The following is a 19,155-nucleotide window of genomic DNA, read 5'->3' as shown; positions in this document are numbered from 1 at the left end:
CAGTACACCCCTTGGGTTCATTGTCCTGGGTTGGGAAGATCCCCTGGAGAAAGAAATGGCAACCCACTCCACTATTCTTGCCTGGGAAATCCTACGGACAGAGGAGACAGTCCGTGGGGTTGCAAAGGAGTCAGAAACAACTTAGCAACTAAACGAACAACAAAACTTGCTGGGAAGAGAGCACTAGTCTCAGGAGATGTAATTTAGTTCACTTTTTTGTCACTTACTAGTGTGACTTTGGGCCTATTTGTAGAATGACTTTTTTTAAATTAATAAAACAGGGACTATGCTATGTCTTATTTAGCACTCGTAACAGAATGAGAAAGGCCTTTGTAGACTGTAATATCATAGTCCAATGTGAGGTTATTATGTCTCCGAAGTCAATGTGTTTGAAAATATAGTAGTTTGTGTTTGAAACACACTTCAGTTCTCTTTACATCCTGGCCAATCATTTCCATACTTAAATTTAAGCCAATAAGGCACTTCCCAGGTGGCACTAGTGGTAAAGAATCGATCTACCTAGATACAAGAGATGTACATTTGATCCCTGGGTCGGGAAGATTGCCCAGAATAGGAAATGGCAACCCACTCCAGTATTCTTGCCTATAAAATTCCATGGACAGAAGAACCTGGCGAGCTGCAATCCATGGGGTTGCCAAGAGACACAACTGAGCGACTGAGTAAAAAGAAAAACAAGGACCTTGACTCAATCTCCTATATTTTTCAGTCTAACTAGTGCCCTGAAAGTTTTGCTTTATTTGGAATTTGTCACCCCACATTCTAAAGAACGTGTTCCTCAAAAGACTAAGATTCTAAGATCCTGGAAAAGTGAATCCTAATTGAATGTCTTCAGAAAGCCAAGGGATTTGATTCTCTCATCAAATTGGTCTCTATTTCAGTTATATCCTAGTATATATCAGAGCTACTCACAAAATGGCAGCACCTTGAACAGGGGTGTATTCTAAGAGCTGTGTTCCCAACATGGTAACAAATAGACATTTGCAACTGTTTACATCTAAATTAATTAAAATTCAATCAAATAAAAAATTTGGTTTTTCATTCTCACTGGATACATTTCAAGTGCTAATTGACCAGATATGATGAGTGGCTATAATTTTGGACAGTGGAGACTATAGAGTATTTCCATCATTAAGAAAGTTCTATTGACCAGTCCTGCTCTAAAAGAAAAGGAAACGGATGTCACATTATTCAGAGGTATCCAGTAAGGTTTCATGAAGTATTTTTTATATCATTTTTAGGTTTCCAATTTAAAATAGCAGCCTTTAATGTCCAGACAAGGTTTGACATTCACTCACCCACTGCTTTTCTTCAAGTTGTATTTAGGATGCTTGGTATTTGATATTTTTGAACGTTCACTTCTTTCTGTTGGTCCCTTAGGTCCTGCGTGACAGACATGTGTGAATGTCCAGTCCATAAAAACTGTTACTGCGAATCATTCCTGGCATATACCCGGGCCTGCCAGAGAGAGGGCATCCGTGTCCACTGGGAGCCACAGCAGAACTGTGCAGGTGAGAAATTTCTGGCAGATCCAACCATCAGAAACTCAACTACAGTGCCCAAGCTAGTAATGTGCTCAGTCTCTAAGTCATGTCTGACTCTGCAACCCCATGGATTGTCGTCCATGAGGCCCTCTGTCCATGGAATTCTCCAGGCAAGAATACTGGAGTGGGTAGCCATTTCCAAGATAGCACTAAAAGAGAATTTGATGATAGGTGAATGGTCACATCCCCCCTTGGCATTATAAGTGGCCCAGCTGGATTTCAACTTGATGAAACACAGGAACTTCTCACTGGGCAGGATAGAAAATGTTTAAGAGAAGTGCTTTGTGATGAGCACATTTGCACAATTTAAGGATTTCCACTGGTGCAAAATCCTCTTAACCTCAAGCTACCAGCTTGATGTGCTTAGCACAGGGATAGTCATTGTTGTGGTTTAGGTTACGTGTGGAACAAAGGAGATCCAGAACAGTTACAGTCATTTAAGTTCTTCAGTATAGTTCAGTTCAGTTCAGTCACTCAGTCGTGTCCGACTCTTTGAGACCCCATGAACTGCAGCATGCCAGGCCTCCCTGTCCACCACCAACTCCCGGAGTCCACCCAAACTCATGTTCATTGAGTCGGTGATGCCTTCCAACCATCTCATCCTCTGTCGTCCCCTTCTCCTCCTGCCCTCAATCTTTCCCAAGATCAGGGTCTTTTCAAATGAGTCAGCTCTTCACGTCAGGTGGCCAAAGTATTGGAGTTTCAGCTTCAGTGTCAGTCCTTCCAATGAACACCCAGGACTGATCTCCTTTAAGATGGACTGGTTGGATCTCCTTGCAGTCCAAGGGACTCTCAAGAGTCTTCTCCAACACCACAGTTCAAAAGCATCAATTCTTTGGTGCTCAGCTTTCTTTATAGTCCAACTCTCACATCCCTACATGACTACTGGAAAAACCATAGCCTTGACTAGAGGGACCTTTGTTGGCAAAGTAATGTCTCTGCTTTTGAATATGCTGTGTAGGTTGATCTTAACTCTCCTTCCAAGGAGTAAGCTTCTTTTAATTTCATGGCTGCAATCACCATCTACAGTGATTTTGGAGACGAAAAACATAAAAGTCTGACACTGTTTCCACTGTTTGCCCATCTCTTTGCCATGAAGTGATGGGACCGGATGCCATGATCTTCATTTTCTGAATGTTGAGCTTTAAGCCAACTTTTTCACTCTCCTCTTTCACTTTCATCAAGAGGCTCTTTAGTTTTTCTCACTTTCTACCATAAGAGAGGTGTCATCTGCATATCTGAGGTTATTGGTATTTCTCCCACAAATCTTGATTCCAGCTTGTGCTTCTTCCAGCCCAGCGTTTCTCATGATGTACTCTGCATATAAATTAAATAAGCGGGGTGACAATATACAGCCTTGACATAGGCCTTTTCCTATTTGGAACCCGTCTGTTGTTCCATGTCCAGTTCTAACTGTTGCTTCCTGTGTGTGTGTGTGTGTGTGTGTGTTTTTTTTTTTTTTGAGAGAGAGAAACTGCTATATAAACACCAGTAAAATGTTCTTTTCCTTCTGAGAGACAGATTGCTGTAATAGTCATTATAACGCTTTGATCTCAGGCAAGTTACTTAGCTTATTTGGTATCTGTAAAATGGGCTTCTTTGTTCATCCAAGAAATATTTTTTACAAAATGGCTAAGTACCAGGCATTGAACAAAACACTGTGAGTACTTTGGTGACTATGAGAGATGGGGTGAGATCCCTGCCATTGAAGTGCCGCCAGCCCAGTGGGAGAACCAGACAAAACTAGTAACTCTACAATAAATACTTGCTAAGTGTGGTGAGTATGGTGAAAGAAACAAATAAAGCAGAGCAAAACAAAATAAATGGAGCCAGAGTGGGTGGCCACTTAAATGGTGAGGAGAGAAAACTTCTCTTTGGACGTGATAGTCCAGCTGCACATTCTAGAACTGAAGGGAGTCAGGGCAAGAGTTCTACGTGGAAGAATCATATTTGTATAAGATAGCAGCTCTCAAATTGGAAGTGAGTCAGTGTGAGCACAGTAGGCAAGGGAAAGAAAGGCTCAAGATGAGAGTGGCGTTGAAGCTGGAGCTGAAGTCCTGCATGCAGGACTTCACAGGTCTTGAGAAGGAGTCTAGCTTTTATTCCAAGAAGGATGGAAGCCACTGATGGAATTCAAGCAACCTTCCTTCTGCTTTTCAAAGACCACCCTGTTTAGAGAATGCATTGAATAGGGCAAGGTTGAAGGCAAGAGGCTGTTGCAGTAGTTGGAATGACAAAATGATGGTGGCTTGGATTAAGATGGAGGCAGTGTGTGGAGGAAGAAGAGAGATTCTAGATATATTTTGGAAATTAGGCTTCCCTGGTGGCTCAGAGGTTAAAGCGTCTGCCTCCAATGCGGGAGACCCAGGTTCGATCCCTGGGTCGAGAAGATCCCCTGGAGAAGGAAATGGCAACCCACTCCAGTATTCTTACCTGGAGAATCCCACGGACGGAGAAGCCTAGTAGGTTACAGTCCATGGGGTCGCAAAGAGTCGGACACGACTGAGCGACCTCACCTTCACCTATAGTAGTATCTACTCTGCAGAGTTATAAGCATTAGTAATATGTATGCGAAACATCTAGAAGAGTGCTCAACTCTTCCAAGATAGTCAGTAGTAATGCTACTCTTAGACGCAAGATAAGACGACTGTCTTTTGCTACAAGGGCTGGCAAATGTTTTTCTTTAAAGGACCTGTTTTGCCTAGAATGGAAACACTGGGGTTTGCAACATTCTACATGAATCCGAGAAAACTTAACTCCAAAATTGGAAAAGAAGGCAGTTCATGGCACTGCTAACTTTAATATATACATTGGTGGAGTGCAAGAGTGGTCAGCTGGTTGGAAGAATTGTCTTGAGTCTTATTTTCAGGGCATGGACCTGATGTTCACTTAGATAGTGGATCTCAATCTGCTCGGCATTGGAGTCATTCTGGGAGCTTAAAAAATAAACCAGGAAACTATGCCTGGGCCCCAAGCCCAGATATCCTGCTTTAACTTGTCTTGTGTATTACTTGAAACCTCTCTGGTGATTCTGACCTGCAGTCAGAGTTGAAACCACGAAGTTAATTTGTGTGCTTAAGGTGTGGCTTTGGGGGAGTTGAATGATGAGGGTTTAAGGATCACTAAAGCTTCTTCAAGCCACCCCTTGACACAGTCACTAATCTATGTCCTTAGAAAGCACTCAAACCCTTTTATCTCCTTGTGACTTCCCTTTTGGATTTGCTCTCTCCTCTGAAAGTCAAGTCCAATCTATGTCTGAGTTCCCTTTCCATGGCAAGAGTACCTCTCTGTCAATGCTGCCCTTCCAGAGGAGGGCTGAGGTGATACAAACTCATATTAAGATGTGGTTGAGGCTCCTGAAACGTGGGACTAAATGACTTACCTCCCTCTTCAGTGCAGGGTAGTATAGGAAGGGCAGGGTTTTGAGAGACTTGGTCCCTCCAGCACACCTTGAATATGCCTGTCTCATTTTCTCTACTTTGAGTCCTCTTTCCCTTGAATTTTCCCTGGTGACTCAGTATCTGACTGCAATGTAGGAGATCTAGGTTTGATTCCTAGGTCGGGAAGGTACCCTGGAGAAGGGAGTGCTACCCACTCCAGTAGTTTTGCCCGGAGAATCCCATGAACAGAGGAGCCTGGTGGGGTACAGTCCTTGAGGTCGCAAAGAGTCAGACAGGGTAGATTTCCCTTGAATCTACCAGGAAATGAATAAAATATGTGGACTCAAGGCCCAGCCATTCATCCTGGTGTAACATTGAGCTCAGCAGAACTTTATTAATTTTATTAGCTATGATGCTGTGACAAGGATCATATCAGATACAGAATATGTGAACCCTCTCTTACTGAGGCTGAGCTATATTTAACACCAGTTCAGTGCACCCAGTGCGTTTGAGGACTACACTTTCCTTCTATCCCAGGATCCTGATTTCAGGGACTGAATCTCATTAGCTAAAATTACTTTTCTAATGGAAAGGGAATATGACTTCTGAAAGGTTCCATTTACCACTTAAAATTAGTGGAACCATCTGAGTGAAGTGTAACTGTCAATTTTTGGTTGCAGGGGACCATTTTAGACACACACACACACACACACACACACACACACACACCCATACACACTGAACTTCCACAGATTGACAGCTGGTATCTATGGAGATGTGCAGCGTCTCTCAGTAGATTCATTTCTGTTTCATCTGGAATATTGAAGACTCTGAGAATACTCTTTACTTGTTTTTAGCTCTCAGATCTTTTGGCTTATGACAGCACTAAAGACCACTTAATATAGAGAAGAGAAATTTTCCAGAGTAAAAAGCTTGTAAGTTGAGTAGATAAGCCAGCCAAGCAAGAAACTCTGAATGAACAAGTGACATCTCTCAGAAGGCTGGATTTTAGTATTACCATGATACTACCACAAAGCGTAGGCCCATCAGCTGTGGTGCGAAGGACTGATGAAACTCTAGTTTAGTACAGGAATTACTAAACACAGTATGATGTGCAGAGGGCTATTGTGAAGGTCTATAAAAGTTTAATAATGAACATTTACATTAATATGTACTATTTTCTAAGCACCTCCTTTGCCCCAAGGACTATTCTGGCACTTTATCTTACATTTTATCTTATTTAATCCCCACTCTAATCTGTATTACCCACATTCTACAGTAAAGGTCATTAAGGCTTAGAATATTTAAGTAATTTGCTAAAAATCACAGAGATAGAAAGTAAGAAAGCTAGGACTCAAAGCCAGGTCAGTTTGCATTATAGCCCCTGTTCTTAATTATTAGGAGAGCACAAATAAGCAAGTACAATGTAAAAGTCAGCCTATTGTAAGAATAAACATTACTTGTAAAATAGAAACAAAAATGTGAGTTAAAAATTTATATATATATATCCTTACATATGAGTGTATATTTGTGTACTTATATAAGCATCAACTAATTTATTGAAATATCAATAACCTCAGATATGCAGATGACACCACCCTTATGGCAGAAAGTGAAGAGGAACTAAAAAGCCTCTTAATGAAAGTGAAAGAGGAGAGTGAAGAAGTTGGCTTAAAGCTCAACATTCAGAAAACTAAGATCATAGCATCTGGTCCCATCACTTCATGGCAGATAGATGGGGAAACAGTGGAAACAGTGTCAGACTTAATTTTTTTGCGCTCCAAAATCACTGCAGATGGTGACTGCAGCCATGGAATTAAAAGACACTTACTCCTTGGAAGGAAAGTTATGACCAACCTAGATAGCATATTCAAAAGCAGAGACATTACTTTGCCAACAAAGGTCCCTCTAGTCAAGGCTATGGTTTCTCCAGTGGTCATGTATGGATGTGAGAGTTGGACTGTGAGAAAAGCTGAGCACCAAAGAATTGATGCTTTTGAACTGTGGTGTTGGAGAAGACTCCTGAGAGTCCCTTGGACTGCAAGGAAATCCAACCAGTCCCTCCTAAATGAGATCAGTCCTGGGTGTTCTTTGGAAGGAATGATGCTAAAGCTGAAACTCCAGTACTTTGGCCACCTCATGCGGAGAGTTGACTCATTGGAAAAGACTGATGCTGGGAGCAGGAGGAGAAGGGGATGACAGAGGATGAGATGGCTGGATGGCATCACTGACTTGATGGACGTGAGTCTGAGTGAACTCCGGGAGTTGGTGATGGACAGGGAGGCCTGGTATGCTGCGGTTCATGGGGTCACAAAGAGACAGACACAACATGGCGTCGCAAAGAGTCGGACACGACTGAGCGACTGAACTGATACTGAATTTATTAAAATACTTGTTGTGTTTGTTGTTGTCATTCAGTCACTAAGTCATTTTGTCTGACTCTTTGGGACCCTGTGGACTATAGCACACGAGGCTCCTCTGTTTTCCACTCTCTCTGATAGTTTGCTCAGATTCATGTCCATTGATTCAGTGATGCTATCTAACTATCTTATCTTCTGCTGTTACATTATGTTGTGTGGACCTTTCCAGTTTCTATTCACCTGTTCCTAATCATTGTTACTTGGTACCTTTTGACTCGATAACTTTCCTATGGTCTTGCTCCTGCATCTTACTTTGCCATCCTTAGCAGATTTTCTGCTACTTGTCACTGAACTTTCAGGAATACATTTTATAAGCGGGAAAGATTCTGGGGTATTCAAAGTGGTATGTGTATTTCTGCAGCAAATGAGACAATCTGCTGGCTTCTGTGGAGAGTTTCCTCCTTGCTTTACTCTGCAGACTCCAGATGATTCTAGCCCCTTTCCTGCAGCACCTCTGCTCTACTTATACACACTGATATCCTCCTTGGTGACTAGACATCTCCTATAAAGGATTAGGAGATATAGTCAGCACTGTAACCTTCAGCACAGAAGAGGGGTGTGGGAACAGCTGAGTCCCAAAGGGCACAAATCTATGCTTACTAATTGCATTGATAATGCCAACACATAATGCCTTCATGGGGCACCACATAAAATGACATGTAATGCTCCTTGCATGCTTTATAGAATAGCTGTTTATGTGCCCCCTTAAGAATTTAAACCTGTTAACCCTAGCCCCAGACTTCCTCAGTGGCTCAGCTGTATAGAATTCACCTGTAATGCAGGAGACCTGGGTTCAGTCCCTGGGTCAGGAAGATCCCCTGGAGGAGATCATGGCAATCCACTCCAGTATTCTTGCCTGGAGAATCCCATGGACTAAGGAGTCTGGTGTGCCACAGTCCATAGGGTTGCAAAGAGTCTAACATGACTGAAATGACTGAGCACAAACATACCCCTAACCACTCTGGTAATTTTCTAGTTTTTGAAACATGTATTTTATCAAATGAAACCTTTTCAAATGCACGTGTATGAATTAGATCACATTTACGTTGTCAGTAAGTATTGTTTGCCTTTTACAAGTTTGAAAAAATATTGGATACATGGAGGATACAACAAGATCCAAGTCAGGATTAACTTTCTAGGATTGTATAAAAGTTGTGCCAAATTGAAGGCAAATTTAATCATATTATCTCCCTAAAACCCTTCTAAGACTCCCTCAAGGATTACAGCCCCTGCCCACCTCTCTGCCTTTGCCTCCTCCCACCCTCATTCTCAAATTCCTTGCTTCTCCTTCAACAAACCAAGGATCCTCCAGTTTTTGATTGGGTCATGGCTGCTTGTTGTTGCTGATTGTACCCTCTTTGCCCTCCTACCGCCCTCCCCTGGCACCATGCTCTCTCTGGAAAACTTCTGCCATTGTCTGTCTGGCAGTGTCTTGTCACCTTTTAATATCTAAGTGGGATCTATTTTCTGAAGTTTTCCTAAATCCCTAGTTAAGTTCAGTTCAGTTGCTCAGTCATGTCCAACTCTTAGCGACCCCATGATTGCAGCATGCCAGGCCTCCCTGTCCATCACCATCTCCCGGAGTTCACTCAGACTCACGTCCATCGAGTCAGTGATGCCATCCAGCCATCTCATCCTCTGTCGTCCCCTTCTCCTCCTGCCCCCAATCCCTCCCAGCATCAAAGTCTTTTCTAATGAGTCAACTCTTCGCATGAGGTGGTCAAAGTATTGGAGTTTCAGCTTTAGCATCAGTCCTTCCAAAGAACACCCAGGACTCATCTCATTTGAATGGATGGTTGGATCTCCTTGCAGTCCAAGGGACTCTCAAGAGTCTTCTCCAACACCACACTTCAAAAGCATCAATTCTTTGGTGCTCAGCTTTCTTCACAGTCCAACTCTCACATCCATACATGACCACTGGAAAAACCATAGCCTTGACTAGAGGGACCTTTGTTGGCAAAGTAATGTTTCTGCTTTTTAATATGCTATCTAGGTTGGTCATAACTTTCCTTCCAAGGAGTAAGCGTCTTTTAATTTCATGGCTGCAACCACCATCTGCATCTGATTTTGGAGCCCCCAAAAATAAAGTCTGACACTGTTTCCACTGTTTTCCCATCTACTTGCCATGAAATGATGGGACCGGTTGCCATGATCTTATTTTTCTGAATGCTGAGCTTTAGGCCAGCTTTTTCACTCTCCTTTTTCACTCTCATCAAGAAGGTCTTTAGTTTCTTTTCACTTTCTGCCATAAGGGTAGTGTCATCTGCATATCTGAGGTTATTGATATTTCTCCCAGAAATCTTGATTCAAGCTTGTGCTTCTTCCACCCCAGTGTTTCTCATGATGTACTCTGCATAGAAGTTAAATAAGCAGGGTGACAATATACAGCCTTGATGTACTCCTTTTCCTATTTGGAACCAGTCTGTTGTTCCATGTCCAGTTCTAACTGTTGCTTCCTGACATGCATATAGGTGTCTGAAGAGCCAGGTCAAGTGGTCTGGTATTCCCATCTCTTTCAGAATTTTCCACAGCTTATTGTGATCCACACAGTCAAAGGCTTTGGCATAGTCAATAAAGAAGAAATAGATGTTTTTTCTGGAACTCTCTTGCTTTTTTGATGATCCAGAGGATGTTGGCAATTTGATCTCTGGTTCCTCTTCCTTTTCTAAAACCAACTTGAACATCTGGATGTTCACGGTTCACGTATTGCTGAAGCCTGGCTTGGAGAATTTTGAGCATTACTTTACTATCTTGTAAGATGAGTGCAATTGTGCAGTAGTTTGGGCATTCTTTGGCATTGCCTTTCTTTGGGATTGGAGTGAAAACCGACCTTTTCCAGTCCTGTGGCCACTGCTGAGTTTTCCAAATTTGCTGGCATATTGAGTGCAGCACTTTCACAGCATCATCTTTCAGGAGCCCTGAATGTTGAGTTGATGTCTCTCTTACTGTTCCACTGTACTTCATTCTCACTGTCTAATGTGTTCATCTTGCATTTAATTAAGAATCCATCTCTGTGTCTCCTTCACCCATTTTTTTTTTAATTTCTTTTTATTTTTTAGGATAATTGCTTTACAGAATTTTGTTGTTTTCTGTCAAACCTCAACATGAATCAGCCATAGGTATACATATATTCCCTCCCTTTTAAACATCCCTCCCATCTCCCTACCCATCCCACCCTTCTAGGTTGGTACAGAACCCCTGTTTGAGTTTCCTGAGCCATAGAGCAAATTCCCGTTGGTTATTTATTTTACATATGGTAATGTAAGTTTCCATGTTACTCTTTCCATGCATCTCACCCTCCCCTCCCCTCTCCCCATGTCCATAAGTCTGTTCTCTATGTCTGTTTCTCCATTGCTGCCCTGTAAATAAATTCTTCAGTACGATTTCTCTAGATTCTGTATATATGCGTTAGAATATGATATTTATCTTTCTCTTTCTGACTTACTTCACTCTGTATAATAGGGTATAGGTTCATCCACCTCATTAGAACTGGCTTAAATCACCCATTTGGTTCTAAGTCCTGGCTCCTGAGACTAAATCTCAGAGATGATATCCGATTCACATCAGATTCCCTGGCCTTAGAGGATGCCTGCCCCATAGTAGATACTCAGTAAAAGTTTATTGATTTAATTTGAATTGAATAGCAATGCTGAAAATAATCCACCTTTCCCCTAGTAGTTTCGCATTTTCTGCCTACAAATGGTGAGGAAAATATCTGTTCAGTAGTCGAAGGTAAGATGTCACAGAGAAGCAGTAGGAAAGTACATGGTGCAGTTAGAAGAAAGACTTGAGAGGTCAGAGAGAGGAAAAGACGTGGGGGAATGCATGTCTAGAGGAGAAGGAGGGAACAGGAAAGAGCGTGGGTGAGAGAGACAGGAAATTTTGCCGAGTTTTCATAGTAGGAGGGATCTTTGCGAGATCTGAGGGGAATAAAGTATCTGGAGTGAAAAGTGAGTTGAAAGAGGCATTCTGGAAGCAGCAGAGTGGAAAATGAACTCAAGGCCAGCCAAATGTAATCCAAATTGGGAATCAAGATGATGGATGGAACTTCATTAAGATTAAATCATCATCCAACAGGCACAGGCATTTATTAAGCTGCTCCTTTGTGCTTGGCCTTGTGCCAGAACTTTACATCATGGAAGACAAGGACTCTGCCCTCAGGAGCCCCAGCTTTGGTGGTTCATTCTGTTCAAGCAAGGGTGTTTGTTATAGTGACCTCTGGAACCTTTAAAATTTACAGCTGCCCAAGGTTCCACTGTAGACACAGAGCAAAATCTTTAGGGAAGGGACTGAGGAATATATGTCTTTTAAAAGACCCTTAGGAGACCCTGTGAGCATCTCCAAATAGGAACCACAGATGCACAATGAGATGAAATTGCTCAGTGGTGTCCGACTCTTTGCGACCCCATAGAGTACAGAGTCCATGGAATTCTCCAGGCCAGAATACTAGAGGGGGTCGCCTTTCCCTTCTCCAGGGGATTTTCCCAACCCAGGGATCGAACCCAGGTCTCCCGCATTGCAGGTGGATTCTTTACCAGCTGAGCCACAACGGAAGCCCACAGATGCACAGTATCTGGGGGATTAAAACAAGTAAACAGGTAACCATCATGTGAGAAGTGCTGCTGGGTGCAGAGCAGGGAAGGGTATCTTGGAGAGATCCAGGAAGCTACTTGAACGAGAGGATGTTTGAATTAGGACTTGGAAAATGATTGATTTGGGGAGAGAATCCAGGCTAATGATAATCAATTTCAGAGTGTTTTGACTGGAAATTGGAGCTAATATTGTAATAACCGATAGAGAAAGAGAGGGAAGGGAAGAAAGAAGAAAGGAAGGTAGGAGAAGAGAATTAATGAGAAGAGAAAAGAATGTCAGGGAAAGGGTCTTGGAGGCAATTTGAACCTTTAGTGTTAAAGAGGTGGTAAAGAAGCCCAAGAGAGAGAAGGTGTCTGCAAGAAGTTAGTTGCTTTTCAACGTTGTGTTAGTTTCTACTGCATAGCAAAGTGAATCAGCTGTGTGCTGTGCTGTGCTCGGTTGTTCAGTTTTGTCCGACTCTTTGCAACCCCATGGACTGAAGCCCACCAGGCTCCTCTGTCTATGGGGATTCTTCAGGCAAGAATACTGGAGTGGGTTACCATGACCTCCTCCAGGGGATCTTCCCAACCCAGGGATCAAACCCAGGTCACCTGCATTGTGGGCAGATTCTTTCCTGCCTAAGCCACCAGAGAAGCCCAAGAATACTGGAGTGGTATCCCCCCTTCTCCAGGGGATCTTCCTGACCCAGGAATCAAACCAGGGTCTCCTGCATTGCAATCAGACTCTTTACCAGCTGAGCTACCAGGGAAGCCTGAATCAGCTATATATATACTTATATCCACTCTTTCTTGGATTTTCTTCCCACTTGGGTCACCATAGGACATTGAGTAGAGTTTTGAGATTAACTGCCCAGAGTTAGCATCAACCTCCACAGGTTTAAGGCCTCAGCCCCATAAGATACCTCATTTCAGATGCTGGTTGCCAAGTACTGAGTCCCTAGGTTACCCTCTGTCTGCTCCACTTGGCTACAGAGTAGGGGCAGAGAGCTGTTCTCACAGCCTCCTTCCCTTTTGGGCTTAATCATTTTCTAGAAGGGCTCACAAAACTCTGAAAAACACTTATTTACTCTTGAAAGTAAAGTGAAAGTGTTAGTTGCTCAGTTGTGTCCTATTCTTTGCTACTCCATGGATTATAGCTTGCCAGACTCTTCTGTCCTTAGGATTATCCAGGGAAGAATACTGGAGTGAGTTTCTATTCCAGGGCATTTTCCCAGTCCAGAGGCTGAACCTGGTTCTCCTGCATTGCAGCTGGGATTCTCTAATAAACTGTCTGAGCTGTTTATTATAAGGGATACAAATGAACAACCAGATAAAGAGGCACAGAGAGTAAGTTCCAAAAGGGTCGCCCAGACACAGGAGCTTCTGTCCCAGTAGAGCAGGGACACCATAATCCCAGCACCTCAATGTGTCCTCCCGTTCCAAGTTTTCTGAACCCTGTCGTTAGTCATCTAGGGATTTGTATGGAGAAGTCCCTATGTAGGCACAGTTGATTAAATCATTGACTGAAAGTGATAAGCTCAATATCCAGTCCCTGTCTGCATCCCTGGCAAAAAAGTGCTGAAAGTTCCAAGCCTTTAATCATGCTTTGGTCTTTCTGGTGAGCAGTCCCCATTCTGAGGCTGTCTGGGTATCCCAACCACCAGCCCTATTGGCATACAAACACTCTGGAGATTTCCAGGTGTTCTAGGAGCTGTGTGCCATGAACTGAAGACAAAAGCAGCTACAGATGGAGTTTGGATGGTTATTACTGTTCTTCAAGAGGATTCTTCTGAATTCTTACATGTGTCAACATCCCTCCTCCTGAGAATGAGGGGTGCCACCTTTGATTGTCATTGGAAGTAACTCAGATGGAAAAGTCCACATGTCATAAAACTTCCAGAATGTTGGCAGTATTTTTTTTTTCTGACAAATCTATTCATGAATTTTCAGTAAGTTTCAGAATACTGTCAAAATCATTTTAGCTCCAACTGAACAAAGATAGAAAATTGCTATGATTTGGCTACATCATCATTTTCATATTCTCTGACCAGCCAGCCAGCTACTTCCCTCTCCCCAGTCACACATCTAAATTTTCTCTGTTGGGCTCTACCCACCTCTTGCTCTAACCAGTTTCAAATTGATTAATTCAACACATGATAACTAGATTAAAGTATGTCACACATTTCTAATATCCTTGGCAGATTTTTTTCCTGTATGAGTTGTTGTTGGTGGTGTTTAGTCGCTTCGTGTCAGACTCTTTGCGACCTCATGGACTGTAGCCCACCAGGCTCCTGTCCATGGGATTTCCCAGGTAAGAATGCTGGGGTGAGTTGCCATTTCCTACTCTAGGGAATCTTCCCAACCCAGGGATCGAAACCGCATCTCCTATATGTGTGATTCTGTATATCTGAATATCAAGGTAGTTGCAACAATGATTCCTAGTCATTGCAGCTCAACAACTGGAAGTTAACTGGAGTTAACTTTTCAAACCATTCTCAATAGCTAGGTAACCTGTAGATTTGCATGTAGCTTTACTCATGTATTAGTAAAGCTTCCCTGGTGGCTCAGATGGTAAAGCATCTGTCTACAATGTGGGAGACCCGGCTTCGATCCCTGGGTTGGGAAGACCCTCTGGAGAAGGCAATGGCACCCTACTCCAGTACTCTTGCCTGGAAAATCCCATGGATGGAGGAGCCTGGTGGGCTATAGTCTATAGGGTCGCACAGAGTCGGACGTGACTGAGCGACTTCACTTCTTCTTACTAATGTATAGTCTTTCCCACCTGGGAATAAGGCTTTCGCGTTTTCTCTCATTTTGAAGTTCACTGGCTCAGCAGGTGGGAGTGTCCTGTTTCCCAGGTGCAGGTGATTCCGAGTGTCTGGGAAGTGCTGGTTCTTGTTCTTCTTCTGTTTGGAGGCGATGTGCACCTGTGCTGCGGGGAGACTGGTGCCACGAGTGACACGAGCCTGCAGGAATGGCATGGGGCTGAGGGTAAATTAACCTGGTTGCTTCCTCACATCTCACCCTTCATCTCGTCTCTCTTCCAGCCACCCAGTGTAAGCATGGGGCCGTGTATGACACCTGTGGCCCAGGATGTGCCAAGACCTGTGACAACTGGAATGAGATCGGCCCCTGCAATAAGCCGTGCGTGGCTGGGTGTCACTGCCCGGCAAATCTGGTCCTTCACAAAGGAAGGTGCATCAGGCCAGTCCTCTGTCCTCAGCGGTGACCTTTGTTCCGTTCCTTCAGACTTTGAACCTAGTGTCCTTGACACTGAAGTGGAAGAGCCAGTGAAAGACTGCAGTATTTGTGTGCTGATTCTGCAAACACACACACAGAGTATATATGTGTACATATATAGATATATTCAGAAGCATTTCATCATTTATATAAACTATAGGTGGATTATTATATGTATATTTTTTGCTATAAGACATGTATTGTTTCTAGGATCCTAATCTGTAAGCCATTGAAGACATTGTATAAATAAATCAAGTGTTTTTAATTTAATAAGGCAGCATGCAGACATATTGGATGGCTTTACCATCACACACATTTATCATTTTTAAGGAAAGTTTTCTAAGAGATCAAAATTGCCTGCCTGAATTAATTTTTTCTTTGGATCAGGATTTGCTGTTGAATGGGGAGTGTGTTTTTTCTGGAGAAGGGCAAATTTATTTGGGGGTATTTCTGCTTCCAGAGAAAGGAAACTATGCCTGAGAGAGATGGCTAGTGATTGGCGACAGGCTCTAATGGTGCATGTAAGCAAGGGATAGGCTGTTAGACTTTATTGGGTCATGGTCTGACATTATTTCCAAAACTGATTGGCTGGTTACCAAGAAATGTATATTCGTCACTAAAGCATAACCAAAGAAGCAAATGATTTCTTGCCCTCTTAGCATATTCCCCAAGTCTCCTAATTATATATGTGTGTATGATGGATGTGGCCACCTCTGTTGTCCCACACTGAGATGATGGAGTGTCTGGATGTCTTGTTAGCTTAACTGGGTGTGAGCAGATATTTGGAGAAACTGTTGCACAACATAAGAGAAAATATCCATTTCTCTGAATCTCATGGCAGTTTAGGATGAACAAATCCAGTGAGTCAAAGTAAGCTATCTATATTTTGTGACTGTTCCATGTATAAAGTGAAAGCCTTTATTTCCAGAAGACTCCTAGTCCAACACTATTTGCAACAGGGAATCTGTCCTAATTATTAGACAGAAAGAAAGGCTTTACTGATCAGTTGATTTAACATCAATCCAAACAAAGAATGGTCTACATGCTTGCTCTCATTTCCTGATAGGTTCCTACTAGTCACTATGTGATTTTCCTGACTTTTGTTTTCTGCTGAATAAGTGAGAATGTAACAAAATAAAACCCACTGATGTCCAAAAATAAAATGTTCTGTGTTGTAGTAAATAAAGAAGTTAAGTTTTACAACAATGCATTTTCTATTTCAAAATGTGTATGTTATACTTTATAAATGGCAACATCAGTTCATCCATTTTAGCAACTTTATTTAGAAATATTTTATATACCATGCAATAACATTTTTATAAAGAGTATTATTAGTAATTAACAACAAACCTCCAAAGTTTTGATAGTCAGCATATTGCCATTGCTTGTTAAGACATTTGTGTTCCTGTTTCATGTATTCATGACAGCTAAAGGATTAGTTTGGATTTTTTACTGGGGCATGTCCAGCTGCTTGAGTAAATTGAATAAGTTACACAGTTTAATAGTGACTGGCTGGACATCAGGAAACGTGGTTGTCATTGTTGTGCTTGGGTCGTGACCATCCTCAGTATCCGGGATGCAAGGAACCAGCGCTTCAGGGCTGCACTTGGAAAAGGGACTTTGATGTAAGAGAATTGGGCTCCAGGTGTGGTTTGTAATCTTGTCCACATTGTTTAAAATCTTGGGCCATACTTTTGCTTCTCCGAAACATAAAGAGGCTTGATAGTATATGGGCAGATTTGAGGATTAGGAGGCCTAGACGCTCACTCTACCACAAGTGAGATAACATGAATAGAAATCTGAGACATGTTTTCCGAAACGTTTTACACTCATAATCTCATTTACTTCTCCCACTGTTCTCAAAGGAGGGGCAGGGCAAATCAGTTGCTCTTTTCTGGTTGGCTTCTTTTTTATTCATTTATTCATTCATTTATAGTACCTTTAAATTCATTTCCAGTTCACATTGGGTTTTTCTCCATGAAAGAGGGATGCAGAAGGGAAAATTGTAGGTTATTTATTCACTGCTCATGATTGGTCCAAGAACTGAGTACTTCTACCCAGTTAGACGAAATAGCCTCTTTCCCAACACTTTTAATCATGGCTGCCCATGATTAAAATGATGAAGGCTCTTCTTCATGGACTGCTTCCATCCATTTGGGGGGCTCAATTATAAGGTTGTGTCACATACCTTATCAAAGGTTTAGTTTAATCTTTATACATTTTTTTATTCCTGAAGAAGAGGGTTATTACTGGCGCCAACTAATCCAAACACATTGAGAATTACCAATTTTTCGGGTGAAAAGTGAAAGTCCCTCAGTTGTGTCTGACTCTTTGCAATCCCATGGACTATGCTATAGCCTGCCATGCTTCTCTCTCCATGGAATTCTCTAGGCAATAATACTGGAGTGGGAAGCCGTTCCCTTCTTGGAATCTTCCCAACCCAGGGATTGAACCTCCCACATTGCAGGTGGATTCTTTACTGTCTGAGCCACCAGGGAAGAGCCACCCCTTTAAACTCACTGTTTCCTGGACATCTGAGTGCAATAAGAAGAACAAATCTGACTACATATTGGATCCATTTCATATTTTATTGCTTTTGCATCAAGTTAAGAATGTTGCCTGTAGACTGAAATATATGGATACCCCATTCTCAAGGCTCTGGCTTTTGCACGTATAACTCCATTCATAGAGAAAGTTGCAGAACAGAGAGTAACATTTGTCTTGGTGGTGGTTTATAGGAACATTGTGGCCCGGCCTATTTGACAACGGCAAAAAAAATAATAATAATTCTGACATCAAGAAGTTTGCAACAACTAGTCATACCCTCTTCCCCTTTGGTTTATATAAAAGAAGTCTGATTCCTTGTTCGACAACAGCAAAAAAAAAAAAAAAAGGATTCTGACATCAAGAAGTTTGCAACAACTAGTCACACCCCTCCCCTTTGGTATATGGAAAAGAAATCTGATTCCTAACTCAGGTTAGATGGTTTCTTGGGACATTAGTCCACTATCTTCTCGGTCTGCAGGATTTCTGAATAAAATTGCTGTTTCTTGCCCCAACAATTCATCTCTAGATTTATTGCCTGTCATGCAGTGAGCGGTATAAGCTAGGACTCAGTAACACACCACTGGTCTTTGAAAGGGCACCAAATGAGAAGGACCAGTTACTGACTCTTCCCCACCTTTTGTCGAACATGAAGAAACCATTTTTACTGGAAAGCTCTTTCTTACTATGAAGTATTTCAGACACACAAGAAGGAATAGAGAGTAATGTTGTAAATGTCCAAAAATACATTATCCTAATTAAGAAAAGTGACCTAGTAGCTTACCTATACATCTTTCTTGCATAGATGAAAACAAACGGTCTCATGGTTGCAATAGCTATGTGTGGAGTTTTTCCTTGCTGAGTTTCTGTTCACTTTGCTGTTCTTCGTTGCTCAAATTCATCTGGATCTGACAAGTTTTAAGAAAGTGATTCTGAACACTCCTGGTGTGGGAGAAAGAGATGCCTTAGGGGACAGGCACCAAGATATTTTAATTAGCTACCTCCTGCAAACATAACCCTCAAGAGCAAGCAAAAACTATCTCCTATTCTAAATCCTGAAGTACAAATGGTTTAAGAACTCATTTTACTTTTGAAAAATGACAAAGTTCAAGTGGCCAAGAAAGAATTATCGGGGGACAGAAACAAATGTTGGTGCTTATGTTGACCTTGAATTAAGAACCCATACACTTAGTCCTTTAAGGGGAGATTTGGGGCTTTAGAACTATATTGTTACGTGGGTTTAATTAAACCAATCAAATGGTGAACACTTGCATGAGATCTGTCTTTATCGTGTTTCCTTTCAGATGAATTTTGAGCAAACCAGCTTTGAAAACATTGTGAGAAATCTGCATGTAGAGACGCACCTAAATTAAAGGATAATTCGGTGTGACTGGCTAAGGAAAGGGGGAAGGGTGTTCCAGGTAGAGAGAAAGTAAGC

General features: G+C 42.1%; 1 protein-coding gene across 2 annotated transcripts in view; it reads left to right on the top strand.

Annotated features, from left to right (window-relative positions):
• BMPER (BMP binding endothelial regulator) overlaps positions 1 to 16,345 on the top strand; it is a 255,226-nt gene extending 238,881 nt beyond the window's left edge. For both annotated transcript variants that reach the window (XM_068972505.1, XM_068972503.1), the window contains 2 exons: positions 1,399 to 1,529; positions 14,981 to 16,345. In XM_068972505.1, the coding sequence (XP_068828606.1) occupies positions 1,399 to 1,529; positions 14,981 to 15,162 (313 nt within the window). In that variant the 3' untranslated portion in view covers positions 15,163 to 16,345. The remainder of the gene's footprint in view (positions 1 to 1,398; positions 1,530 to 14,980) is intronic.
• Positions 16,346 to 19,155: the final 2,810 nt, after the last annotated feature.

The sequence above is a fragment of the Capricornis sumatraensis genome, chromosome 5 (assembly GCF_032405125.1).
Source record: "Capricornis sumatraensis isolate serow.1 chromosome 5, serow.2, whole genome shotgun sequence".
NCBI classification, from domain to species: domain Eukaryota; kingdom Metazoa; phylum Chordata; class Mammalia; order Artiodactyla; family Bovidae; genus Capricornis; species Capricornis sumatraensis.
The sequence above is the reverse complement of the archived record's forward strand: the minus strand, read 5'-3'. Positions and strand labels throughout refer to the sequence as shown.